General features: G+C 58.2%; 1 protein-coding gene across 1 annotated transcript; it reads right to left on the bottom strand.

Annotated features, from left to right (window-relative positions):
- Nucleotides 1-427: 427 nt before the first annotated feature.
- Nucleotides 428-9,139, bottom strand: PPP1R1B (protein phosphatase 1 regulatory inhibitor subunit 1B). The gene is made up of 7 exons (XM_047080901.1): nucleotides 9,024-9,139; nucleotides 7,297-7,357; nucleotides 6,959-6,981; nucleotides 6,476-6,551; nucleotides 2,707-2,910; nucleotides 1,310-1,429; nucleotides 428-1,214 (listed from the first exon to the last, which is right to left on the bottom strand). Exons 1-7 carry the CDS (start codon nucleotides 9,102-9,104, stop codon nucleotides 1,165-1,167), a joined length of 615 nt encoding a protein of 204 aa, XP_046936857.1. The 5' UTR covers nucleotides 9,105-9,139; the 3' UTR covers nucleotides 428-1,164.
- Nucleotides 9,140-11,883: the final 2,744 nt, after the last annotated feature.

The raw sequence follows: 11,883 nt of genomic DNA, 5'->3' as shown, positions 1-11,883 counted from the left end.
GGGGACTGCTTAAGAGGTCTTAACGGTTGGGGAAATGGGAAAGAAACCCGGGGGCATCATCATTGTTGGGCCCCAGAGGCCTGGTACTGTGGGGAAAAAAGGGGAACTTCCTGAGGGGAGGTCTTTGGGGCTAGGGGACAGGTCCTTTGGAGGAACCCACTTACTCTTGAAAGTTCTTTCTCTCCCTACCTCTTTCAGCGATCCCTAGCAGGATCTAGTACTTCTGTGGTCCTTCGTAAGAATGCTCCTAGCTTGTCTGCAGGAAAGACTTCCAGACTAGAGGACTGGACACTAGGATCGAGATGGCCACCAACCAGGTCTTCCACATACGGGAACCCGTTATCCCCTCCTCCCTCTCCTTTCCCCTGAAAGAGGAGTCTCAGCACAGTTATTTACAAAGATTTATTACGGCACAGGAGTGGTTCAGGCCTGGAGTCAGGGAAGAGGGGAAGGGGGCAGAGCAGCTGGAGGACAAGGAGAACCTGGCTTCCCCACCGTGTGCCCCCCTAAGGACGTATACTAGGCGGCATTCCTGGCATCAAAGCATAAACAAAACGCAACAAAGCAGCCTCTGCTAGTCCATCTTCCAGGCACCCAGGCTGGGGAGCAGGAGTGATAAGGGGAAGATTTCCAAAATGTTGAAGCTGAGGAGAAGGATGCCTGAATCCTGGGCCCTGGGAGAAGCCAGAGAGAGGGGTGGTAACTTGAAATCCCCCATAGGAGAGGGGATGGAGAAGGATCTAAGGGTACCTACAATTTCTCAGTACCCTCTTTCCCCAGATCTTAGGGTCCTGCCCTGTGGGTTTCCTGTGCCCAGGGGAGAGGGTCTGGGGAGTGGAATTGTGAAGGATAAACCTTTGCCCCCCCACACACACCCTTACTGGATTATCTGATGCAAAGTCTCTCACATCCCGCCTCCCTCTGGGTAAATGGGGGAATGACTGGCAGGGGTAGGCATCAGGCAGCAAGTACCCAGGAACTCTGGGCATCAGCCAAAGGTGGGCAAACAAGCAAACACAGACCAGCCTTAAGTCTTCTAGAAGTCAGAAGCCACAGCCCTAGCGAGTGAGGGGGAAGGGTACAAAATAGGGTGGGGACAGAGTGGGTTTCTGGGGAACAGCAATGCCCCCTCCACTTCCTTCTGAGAGATGCAAGGCCGGATGCCTATGTGCCAGGCTCAGGGTGGGCAGGGCGCTGTGGCTCCTCCCCAGACTCTGCAAGGCAAGCAGAGGGACTCAGGGCTTGGCCACGCTCATGAGAAATCCCAACCCACCTCCCCACCTCCCCATTCCCCACCACCAAGCCTCACCATTTAGTGCCAGATCTTCCACTTGGTCCTTGGAGCTTCCATCTCTCTGGGGCTCATCCAGAGGGGGTGGGCGCTCCCAGGGTCCCTCCAGACCCTGGCCACAAGTTATCTTCTCCCCAGCTGGGGATGGGGTAGAAGGGATAAAAACGCAGGCTCTTAGGTATCCATTCAGTGGTCCTGGAGTATGAGCTGAGTTTCTGTAATAGCTAAGGCTAAGCTTTCTGAGGGCATCCTGGTATAATAGACAGAACACTGGCCCAAGACAGCTCTTCTGGTGAATAGTTATATGACTTAGACGAGTCAGTTATTACCTCTCTGAAGGGGATAGTAAGAGGGAAATTGTGTAGATTGCCTTAAATAAGACAACAGTTACTACCCTGACCAGCCCAGCACCAGCACTCCAGGAGCGGTGGCAACTGATATTGGTCCTTGGTAGTCTTGTCATTTGCCCCTCTGCCCTACTGCTTCTCCTGAGAAAACATTCTCCTCTCACCTCCTCTTTATCTGTCCTAAGGGTCTCAGTGAGAGTGGACTCAATTTCCAACAGGAGCTTTTGCTCCAGAGATGCAGAGAAGAGGTCCAAGCCATTTTGTTTGGATCTGAGGGATGGATGCTACAAGCAGGGGTGGTCAACTGTTTTTCATCCCCATAAAATGAAGGACCAGAAAGTTTAATGTGCACTGGGAGGGATAGATATGGCACAATCTACTATAGCTAAGCATGGAAAAAACAGCCATGGGAGGGACAGAGATCTTTCTGCCTAGGAATTCTCTGGGCCTTGGGTCCTTTTGTGGAGATTTCTAGATCTGGGGTCTCTAGCTCTGAGGCCTTCTGTGTCGGTCTTAGGCCCCTCCTTGGCAGGTCTCTTCCCAGGCAGTTGGGGTTGGAGGTGCAGAGGACCAGGTTGGTTCTTGAATCCTAGATTCTCCATTTAGACACTAGAGGGCACCCTCTCACCTCCAGCCCAGGAAACAAAAAAAGGGGAGACATAGCCACAGGGTCCTGGGGAGGACTTAGAAACCAGCTCTCAGCCTCCTAGCTGAAGACCACATCCTATGTTCAGAAATGCAGGTAAAGGGGGCATTGGGCCCTCTTGTCTATCCCTGCGTTTCCTTGTACCCCCTCACTGCCATGGCGAGGAAGTCTTTTCTTGGGTCTAGCCTGAAACCTCAAGTGGAAGAGAGGAATTATCAGGGACAACCTGATTGGGAGAGGGACAGGGTCAGGATGAGAGCAGCCCCAGTAAGCCCAGCAAGGCACATATGGGTGGGAGGACGGGCAGGCCCTCACTGTATGACCGCAGCTTACGTGTGTCAAAAAAACTCCCAGGCCTCTCAGGGAGGAACCCACCTAACCCATACTCGTGGAACCCAGGCATCTTGGCCCCGTCAGCTTACCAGGCCCCCTCCTGCCCTTCAGAACTTCAGCCTGGCTGTCCTCCTCCTCCTCTTCCTCTTCCTCTTCCTCCTCATCTTCCTCGTCTTCCTCTCTAGGGTAGCCCAGCTCCCGCAGCTCCCCCAGCTCATCCTCCTCTTCTGAGGCCTGGTTCTCGCTCAGGTTGCTGATGGACTGGAGATGCGACTCGGCAATGCGCTGCACAGCTGGCATGGGGGAGGCAGGAAGGCAAGGGTCAGCCAGACCAAGAAGCAGCCCAAGAAGCTGGAGAGGCATGTGGCCCAGCCTCCAGTCTCCTTCCCATGGCTAACCCCCTGGAAGCATGGAGCATGGCTAACCCCCTCAGGGGTATAGTTCAAAAGCTAAAGGTCCCAGGTCAGTTTGCTGGGGGGCCAGACAAGGACAAAAGCAGCAGCCTTGATCATGTGTGACTCCTAAGCTGTCCAAAGATGCAGCCCCCCCACCAAGGCTGGCACTGGGCAGCTCCCCCAAACTATAGGGTGTCAAGCTAGACAAGACCAGGCAGGTACAGCAGCAGCTTAACATTCCGTGGCTAGGGAACTTGTTTCTCCAAGGACCCAGTACTGGAGACAGTGTCCACCAGTTATAGCCCTGGACAGAAGGCATAGGACCCATGGGCCAGGGCCTGGGGGATCTGTCCCTTTTAGTTTCTCTCAGAGTGCCCAGACTGCCTAGGGCCCATTGCTTATCCCAATCCTGCACACACCCCCTCCAATTCCGGGCTTGGTCCCCACTCCCTGGCACTGCCCACGTCATAAATGCCACTCCACACATCTCTGCCCCGGGTCCTGGGGTAGGAACAGTTTGGAGACTGAGGATATAATAGTCTACAGCCAGTGAAGCCTGTGCCTGGGGATGTGGAGTGCTCAGACGCAGCCCCCACAATCTTGACCCACATCCCCAAGCTTCCAGCTCCCTCTGTGGTGACCTAGAAAGCAGCAAACACCACCCACCCCCCCAACACCACCAAGGCCTGCTGGGATAGGGCCTAGGAAAGGAACAGTGTGGGCAGCTGAGGAGAAGTTTCCAAAAGATGGAAAGGACTGTGTTAGGAGAAAGGGGCCAGGGCTGGGGGATTCTGGGGCAGAGGCAGGGGTTGAGCGGAGGCTGTGAGGTGTGGCTGGGGCAGAGGCAGCAGGGAGACCAGGAGCTGGTGGGAGTTTAGAGCACTGGAGTCACTGAACTCACAGCTCACAGAGAAGATGCTGACAAGCTAGGTGCTGGGGTTCTCCAGCTCCTTCTCCGTGGCAGGCAGCCCCTCCCCTTAGAAAGCCCAGAGGGGTAGATCCAGGCTGGAAACCTCCGGTGCAGTGAACAGGGCACCACGCTCCTGCCAACTCGGGACTGGCACAGAGGGTGCATTGTGTGTGCCCACTACCCCACCCTGCCCCGAGTTCCCAGCCCGGTGCCTCCTGCTGGCTCTGGGCAAGCTACTCAGACAATAAAAATGCAATAAATCGCCCTGCCCTGGCCTTGGGGACGTAGCAGCACTTCACCTTGAGCCAAGTGTGAGAGCTTGGCCTTGGAGAGTCCCCTTCAAGCCAAAACTCAGTGTTGTCCACCCTCCCCCGGAGGTCCCTGGCTTCTCCCCCTACAAACACCCCCCCCCGACCCCGCCAGGTGCGCTCCCTTGGCCAGAAAGGGGCTGAAGCCTGCAACACAGTGCCCTCCAGGTACAGAAGGGTCCTCTGAGGGTTAGGGGGAAGGGAGGAGAGGAAGGAGGTGGCTGCTTGAGCAACCACCCTCTCCCCTAGTCGGGGGAGTACAGTTCAGCTCCTGAGCTGCAATGCCAATAGGTGTGCAGTGCCTGTGCCGGCGCCCCGGGAGCCTCCCGCGCACGTGCCTCCCCTTGTGCCTATCGGGGCTCCCTGAGGGTCCCCCCCCAGCCCTCTCAGCTGTCTTCTTCTCTATCTGTCCTCATGTCTGGGACCCTGGACCACCCCCCCAACCCAAGTCTCCCTTTTGAAAGGTCCCCAGCACAGCCCCCAGACTGCCCTGCCTCTCCCAACTCAGACCCTCCTAAGGTGCAGCCCGAAGGGGCAGTGGCGGTGGGACCACATTTCTAGCCATTGCAGGATGCCCAGAAGCACTTGGGCCCTATTCTCCTCACCCCTGCCTTCTTCCCCATGCTCATAACCAAGAATCCAAGGGACGGTTCTTGTCCCTCACGTCCATCCAGCCCTCCCCAGCCCAGAGTAGGAAGGAGAGAGGTCCCATGTTCTCTCTTGAGAAGATGCCACCCCCCCCCCCCCCATTTCTACTGCAGGGGCTTGGCCTTCCTCCATATCCCTACAGATGGGAAGTCCTTCCAGGTGCTGAACCCACTGCCCACATGCTATCCCTTCCTCTTTCTATCCTGGGGGTGGGGGGAGAAAATGCCCTTGCCCTTCTCTCTTCTCTTCCCAGCCTCTCCTCTCTGCTCCCAACCCTGGCAGGCAGGCTGACAGGTAGGTGACAGGTGTGCCTGTTGACCTTGGCCAGTGCTGGGAACTCATTAAACCCGCCCCAGAGGGAGCTCTCAGCACACCCATCCAGCCATCCGGTCCTCCCTCCACGGGAGGAGGGGGCTGGCCAGGCAGGAAGAGCCTCAGGCCTGGAGCTGCAGTGGGGGTGGGAAGGCATTCTTTAGCTCAGTTAGGAAGAGTCCCTCCCCATCTCCACACCTTCTCCTCCAGGTGTATCTCCCCCAGCTTCCCTGCAGATAGCCAAGTCTCCAGGCTGACTCTAGAGGCTCTCTCTGATTTCACACCTCCTCCCCCATGTACGTTTCCTTTCCTCATCCTGGAATGCCCTTCCATGCCTTGCCTGCCTGTTGAATTCCGACTTATCCTTCAAATCCAGGCTTAACCATCCTCTCCTCGGTAGCTCGCCCATGACCCTTTGAGGCCAAAGGCCCCAAGAGGGCAGGAGCCAAATCTTACTCCCCTGATTTTGCCCAATGCTACCAGTGAGGCCTGGCATACACTAGGTGCTCTATAAGTGTGTACTATAAGAATGACTTGTGTTTGGAGCACTTGGGTGGCTCTGTAGGTTAAGCATTCGACTTTGGCTCTGGTCTTGATCTCACTGTTCATGAGTTCAAGCCCTGTGTCAGGCTCTGTGCCGACAGCTCAGAGCCTGGAGCCTGCTTCAGATTTCGTGTCTCCCTCTCTCTGTCCCTCCCGTGCTCTCTCTCTCTCTCTCTCTCTCAAAAATAAATAATAAAACATTTTTAAAAATTAAAAAAATAGACATTAAAAATTTTTAATAAACAAATTAAGAAAAAAGAGTGATTTGTGTTTTAATACAGAAAGGAGAAGCAGGACCAAGAAGCATCCAGTTTGCTGACCTCTGCAAATGTTATGCCACTGGGAGAGGGGAGTAAAGGCTGCACCTGAAGAAGGTGCTCGTTGGAGAGCAGGGGACCAAAAGGTGGCCTGGGACACACTTGCAAAGAGGAGGTACAGTACTGAATCACTTTATGTTGATGATTCTTGTCATTTTAGGCCAGCTATCTCTTTTCTTTCAATCCCACCACCTTGTTTTAAGGCCCACAGCCACCTCTTTCAGCCCCTGGGCCCCTTCATTACAAGGCCAAATTAAGAAAGATCTGGTCCCTAAGTAGTGGTTGGGGTACACAAGACAATCCCTCCCCTTTGACAAAAGCTCAACATTTCACCTCCCTCCCCCAGTGTCAGCCCTGCTCCAGGGGCCGAGGGGACAGCCAGACTAACACGTGGTGGGGGGGGGGGCGGTGAGGTGGAACAGTACCTTTCAGCGAGGGGGGTGTGTAGGCACATGGGTTGGGTCTCTTCGATTTGAGGTGATGCCCCTCTCCTGAGGCTCTCTGCCAGGGTAAGCACCAGGTTAAATAGACTCACCGAGGCCCCTTCCCTCCACCCTTCCCCCATTCCACCGCACCCTTGGCAACCCAGGCCAACTGCCCTAGCCTCTGCGGATGGGTCCAGGCGCCGCTGCCCCTCTGGTCCTGCTAGGACTTAGGCTTTGGAAGGGTCTCCATACGCCATAGCCTGGCTCAAGGTAGAACCCCAGCCCAAGTCTGAGCAGGGGAAAGACAAGGGCAGAGGAGTATGTGCTGGTAGAACCCTGGCACTGGGCACTCTTATCTAGGTGCCAGTTGATATGCTCTTGTGTCCTTCAAGTGGCATCCTGTATTAGTCAGGAATGATCCTGTCCAGCCCACTGCAAAGGGGCCCCCCGCATTCCTCCTTCCAGCTGCCCCTAGAAACTCACCTGGTGAGGGGAGGCCTCCTCCTCTGAGGGTGTCCACCAATGAACCAAGGGAAACGGAGGGAAGGAGAGAGAAGAGGGGGGAGAAAAGAGAAGAGAGAAAGAGAAAATTACTTTCCCCAAAGGCTCAATCTCTGGGGAAAGGGAATGTGTGCCCTTTCCTTCTGGGTATTCGGAAGTGCCTGGTCAACAGATAAACCCAAAAGAGTTTGACTCCCAGACCTTACCCACTCTGCCCCATTTTCTGCTCAGTTTCCTACTCATGGGACTTAAGGAAGGGCCCCAAGAAGGCATCAGAGTTAGGGTGGGGCCAGGGCTGGGGCAGCAGGGAAGGGGCCCACCTGGCGAGGAGTGCTCTGAGAGCCGGAACAGCATGGCAGGGGTTGGTCTCCTGCGCCGGATCTAAGGAGATGGAGAAAGAAGTGGGGGGGGGGTGCAGGATAGACACCTGCACCCCCCCCCCAAGGCAGCAGAGAACAAACAGTGCTTTGAAATCCCCAGGGAACCTTTGAATCAAAGACTGTCAGAGGTGAAAGGAACTCTATAGCTCATCCAACCCCCTCATTTTACTGAGGTGAAAACCCAGGACTCAAGGAAGTTCAGCACAGAGCTCAAGGCCACACAGCTCACCATGGCAGAGAAAGGAGGAGAAAAGCCCATCACTGACTTCTAGCCCACGCCCACCCCACTCCATGGCTCCTCCAGAATGGGCATCTCCCTTTCTACCTTTCCTTATCCAGGAAGCCCATCCTCTCCAGCTTTTGCAGATACCAGACCTCCAGAGCCGAAGCTGGCTCTGGAAGATGCCCCATGGGCCACGGCACCCACGTGGCCCTGCCCACTTAAGGTCAGCTCAAGGGCTTCAAAGAAACTGGATCTAGCTGCAGAGGGAGGCTGAGCCAGGGCACTGCAGACACCTGCAACCCCACACTGAGACTCAGGGGTGGGCCTGAGCCCCAGACCCACAGGGTCCTGGAGGTGTCCCTGGAGGCCTGTGTCTGGGTCCCTCTAGCAGTCTCTCTCAGGCTGTAACTCTTGGCCCAGTGCTCATAAAAAAACAAAAAGTTGTCCTCCTTGGTATGTGAGCCAAGCTAAACAGTGAGGGGGGGGGGGGCGGGCACTGGGCACTCCCAGTCACTGCTCCCCACCCCCTCCCCCCCAGCTCTCAATCAGACCAACTGTCAGTTAATTAGGTCCCCTCTGAGCTCCAGGGAAATGCACAAAGAGAACCAGGTGAATTAAGCTGAAACTGCCACCTCCCCCTGCCAAGCTCTCCAAACTGCCCTCCAGACCCAAAGCTGCTTAGGCCCTGGACCTCCCCCTCCCCCCATGCCTCCCCTACCTCCCCCCAAAAAGACTTGGCCCACTCTCACTGCTCTGCTGGGTGCCAGCTGCAGCTCAGCAACAAGTGAACACGCTACTTTGTGGGGGGCGGAGCCCTCTTCTCCTCTCCCTCAGTCCACCTCTACCACCTTTGGAGACCTCTGGACCCTCCCCCCCCCCCCCCCCCCCCCGCCAAGGCTCTCCAAAGAACTCAGTACTCTGTGAAGAGGTCTGACTCCTGGGACCACCGGTCGCCCCCACCCCCATGTTGTGGCTCTGTGTAGGGCCTGGCAGGGAAGGAGGTCAGCACAAGGCTCTGGTGGCCGGGCCCAGGCATACACGGTGGCACCAGAGAGGGGCAGAGCCTGGGGCCGCGAGGCGGAGGCCTGTTCTGTACAATGGGTCAGTGCACCGCGTTTCTCACTTCCGACCGGCTCCGGCTGGGGCCAGGGCGCAGCGGTCCCGGCGGGAGCCTAGAGAAGGAGGACACCGAGCAGGGTCCAGAGCACTGTCTCCCCGCCCGCGGCCGCTCCCAACGGTCCTGCCCCGGACGCTCGCCGCCTGAACGGGAAAAAGTTGCCCGAGTCTGCAGCGAACTTCACGCGCTGCCCCGCGCCCCCGCGTGTCCGAGGCGGCCCGAGACTCTAGGTCGCCCCCACCCACCCACCCCCGCCCCGGGCCGGTCCGGCCCCGGCAGCGCCCCGCCGCGGGAGGAGCTGCCGGGGGTGGTGCGCGGCCCCCTTACCATCTCCACCTGGCGGGGGTCGAGCTGGCTCGGGGGCGCGGGCACCGAGAACTGGATCTTCTTGCGGTCCTTGGGGTCCATGGCGGGCGGGGTGGCCGGCGGGGCCGGGGTGGGGGGGTGGCGCGCGTCTCGGGGTCCCGGGCTGCGGTCCCGGCTCGGCTTCCCGGCGCTGCTCGGGGCGCGGCGGCGACCGCTGGCTGTGCGCGGCGAGGGGGAGGCGAGCGGCTCACGCTCAGATAAAAATACCGCGCGCGGAGAGGGGAGGGCGCGCGAGCGGGAGGGGGTCGCGCCGGCTCGGAGCGCCCCCGGCTCTCGGCTCCCGGCTCTCGCGCTCGCCCGCCGCGCCCGCTGCGCGGGTCCTCCGGCGCTTGCGGCCTCGGCTTCGGGCTCGCCGGCTCGGGGTCGGTGTCTTTCCCTGAGTCTCGCCTCTCCCTCCTTTCCTCGCTCTCTCCGAGGGTCTCTGTGGGTGTCTCCGCCTCCCTCTCTCTCCCTCCCTTCCTCTCCTCGCGCCTCCGTCTGTCTGTGCCTTTCCCCGTCCCTCCAGGTCTCACCCTCTGGCCCCAGCCTCGGGGTCCCCGGCCCGTCCCCTCGGCCTGGGACTGGCGCCCGGGGGCTTGGTGGGAGGGCTCAGGGGGAAGTGGCCAATGAGCACCGAGAACCGTGTTCTCCCCGGGCCGGGAGGAGGGTGCGGAGTGTGAGCCAGGACCGGGGAGCGGGCTGGGGGCCCCCTGCCGTCTCCCGAGAACTTGAAGCTGCATTATTGATGGAGTCCAGCAGGGAGCATAATGGGGGGAGGCCGGCAGGGCGGGGGGGTGGGGGGGGGAGCAGGGAGAGGGGCAGCAGGGAGACGGGACTCTGACTTTAACCCCTTCGTGGCCTGGGTCCTTGGAGTTTCACGGGGAGGACTGCGAGGTCCTGGAGAAACTACCACCAGCATGTCACGCTGTGAATGGGGGTGTCCTAGAGAGCCAGCGAGTGTGAAAGAGCTGGTGTGCGTGGGAGGACACGTGTCAGTCATCATGGCAGGGAGTGTGTGTGAGTGCCAGGGGCCCTGTGGTGCCTATAGCTACGGAGTGTGTGTGGGGGGGAGGGGGTCGGTGTGCATGAGTGTGTGTGAGTCTGTGTGAGTAAGTGTGTCAGAGTGTCAAAGATGCGGGTGTGAGTGGCAGGGTGTGGGAAGACTGTGTGCTGGGGGAGGGTGTGGGTGTGGGGGAGGATGTCAGAGACTGTCAAGGTGATGGGCTGGTGTGTGGCAGCTTGCAGAGGGTGGGGGGACTGTATCCACAGCTCTAGCCGGTGCAGAAGAAGGAGATGAAGTTGTGATGGGGGGCGGGGGGATGTGTCCCTGCCCTGATGCACCCTGGGTTCACGTGTCTCCTCCTTTCTCCCCAGCTCTGAAGCGGGGGAGACTGAGCCAGCCCAGGGGGACAGAGTTGGGGGGCTGCCTGTACCAGTACACGTGCCATCACGTGTGTGAGCTTGGTGCATTCAGGAACAGAGCTGGGGGGAGAGGTGTGTGTGCTCATTTCTGAGGTGTGAGCCTCTCTCTTTGCAGAGGTGTTTGTGTGCGTCTCTGGAGGGGAAAAGGGAGGGGCCGGCCCACTGGGTTGGAGTGTCCCTGTTTATCTGTCCAGGCCCTGGGTATCTCTACAGGTCTATGGGTGAGGGTCTGAAAGCTTCTCTGTAGCACTGAGACGGTGCATGTGTAGATGTGTACATAAGAGTGTGTCTTCCTTCAGGCTCTGTTTGTGTTGGCTGTTTTCTCTCCTGGTCACACTCAGACCTGGAACAGTCAGGAGCACTCCCCAACCCCCCACGCCCCGCCTCCTCCAGCAACTTTTCCACTCGCAGCCCCAGCATGCTGGGTCCTTGGCAGAAGGGTGCAAGAGACCAGAGGAGTCTTGTGAAAGGGGGTCTGCACCCCAGAGTCACCCAGAAGGTGGCAGGAGAGCAGAGTTTTGCTTATGGGAGCTGGAGGTCCTGGCCATTCAGCTCCACTCCCCGCAACCTCAGGCCTGGTTCAAATCCTGCTATGTTTGTTGGCTTACATGCTTGTCAGGGAAACAATCAGATGCCAGGTTGTGGGCCAGGGGTGTGGGCATCTCCGGCAGCCCATGGTTTGGCCTAGGCCCCTCTTCCAGGTGAGATGTGCTGGGGAGTGGCAAAGACCAGTTTGGCAATTCCTTAAGAGGGTGAATAAGGAGGTCCTGAAAGTCAGAAGGGGCACAGGAAAGGCACGGCCCAGGCAGTTTACCTGAATGGTCACTGGGCCAAGGTGAAGGTGAGGGGCCTGTGGCTTCCAGTGCTAAAAAGGTGGGAAAATCCTGGAGCAGGATGAAGGGGACAGAGGAGCACTGGGTGAGTGACAAGGGGACAGGGTCAGGGAGACATCACCACCAGTCACACCTCAGAGCCCATCAGAGTGAGAAGGCCTTGGGGAGCACAGTGGCTGAGGCTCCTTTGATGGAGGGAGGACTCGTTTATGGAGGTTCTGCAAACAGGCCTGGCACTCTGGAAGGCCACGAGGGAAATATTCCCCTGACCCAGGCTGGGGCAGCTGGGAAGGTAGACTCCCCTCTCCCTCTCGGCTAGGCTTGGAAGATGGGGTCTTTGCGGTGGAGGGGAGGGTCTTTACCCTTTTCCCCCAGCCTTTGCCCAGGCCCCCGCAGCTCTGAACCTGGGCCAAGAGGGGTGGGGAAGCCTGGCTGACAGAGGAACAGGCACAAGGGACAGACAGAAAGAAAGATGACAGAGACAGAAGGTGAGAGAGAGAAGGTGGGGAGTCAGGAAAAAGTGAAAAGAGACAGAGAAGACACATGTGAGAGATGGAGAGACAAAGGGAGAAAGAAAGCCTCACCAT

The sequence above is a fragment of the Lynx rufus genome, unplaced genomic scaffold (assembly GCF_022079265.1).
Source record: "Lynx rufus isolate CCGP_SWC_20201006 ecotype Redwood Valley unplaced genomic scaffold, mLynRuf1.p SCAF_18, whole genome shotgun sequence".
NCBI lineage: Eukaryota > Metazoa > Chordata > Mammalia > Carnivora > Felidae > Lynx > Lynx rufus.
This window is presented reverse-complemented; position numbering and strand designations above follow the sequence as displayed.

Coding starts and splice junctions, on each gene's coding strand:
- PPP1R1B (XM_047080901.1), bottom strand. CDS start 9,104: ATGGACCCCAAGGACCGCAAGAAGATCCAGTTCTCGGTGCCCGCGCCC. Junction 7,358..9,023: donor ACCCCCGCCAGGTGGAGATG/GTAAGGGGGCCG, acceptor CCATCTCCTTAG/ATCCGGCGCAGGAGACCAAC. Junction 2,911..6,475: donor CACACCCCCCTCGCTGAAAG/GTACTGTTCCAC, acceptor CCCCCATGCCAG/CTGTGCAGCGCATTGCCGAG.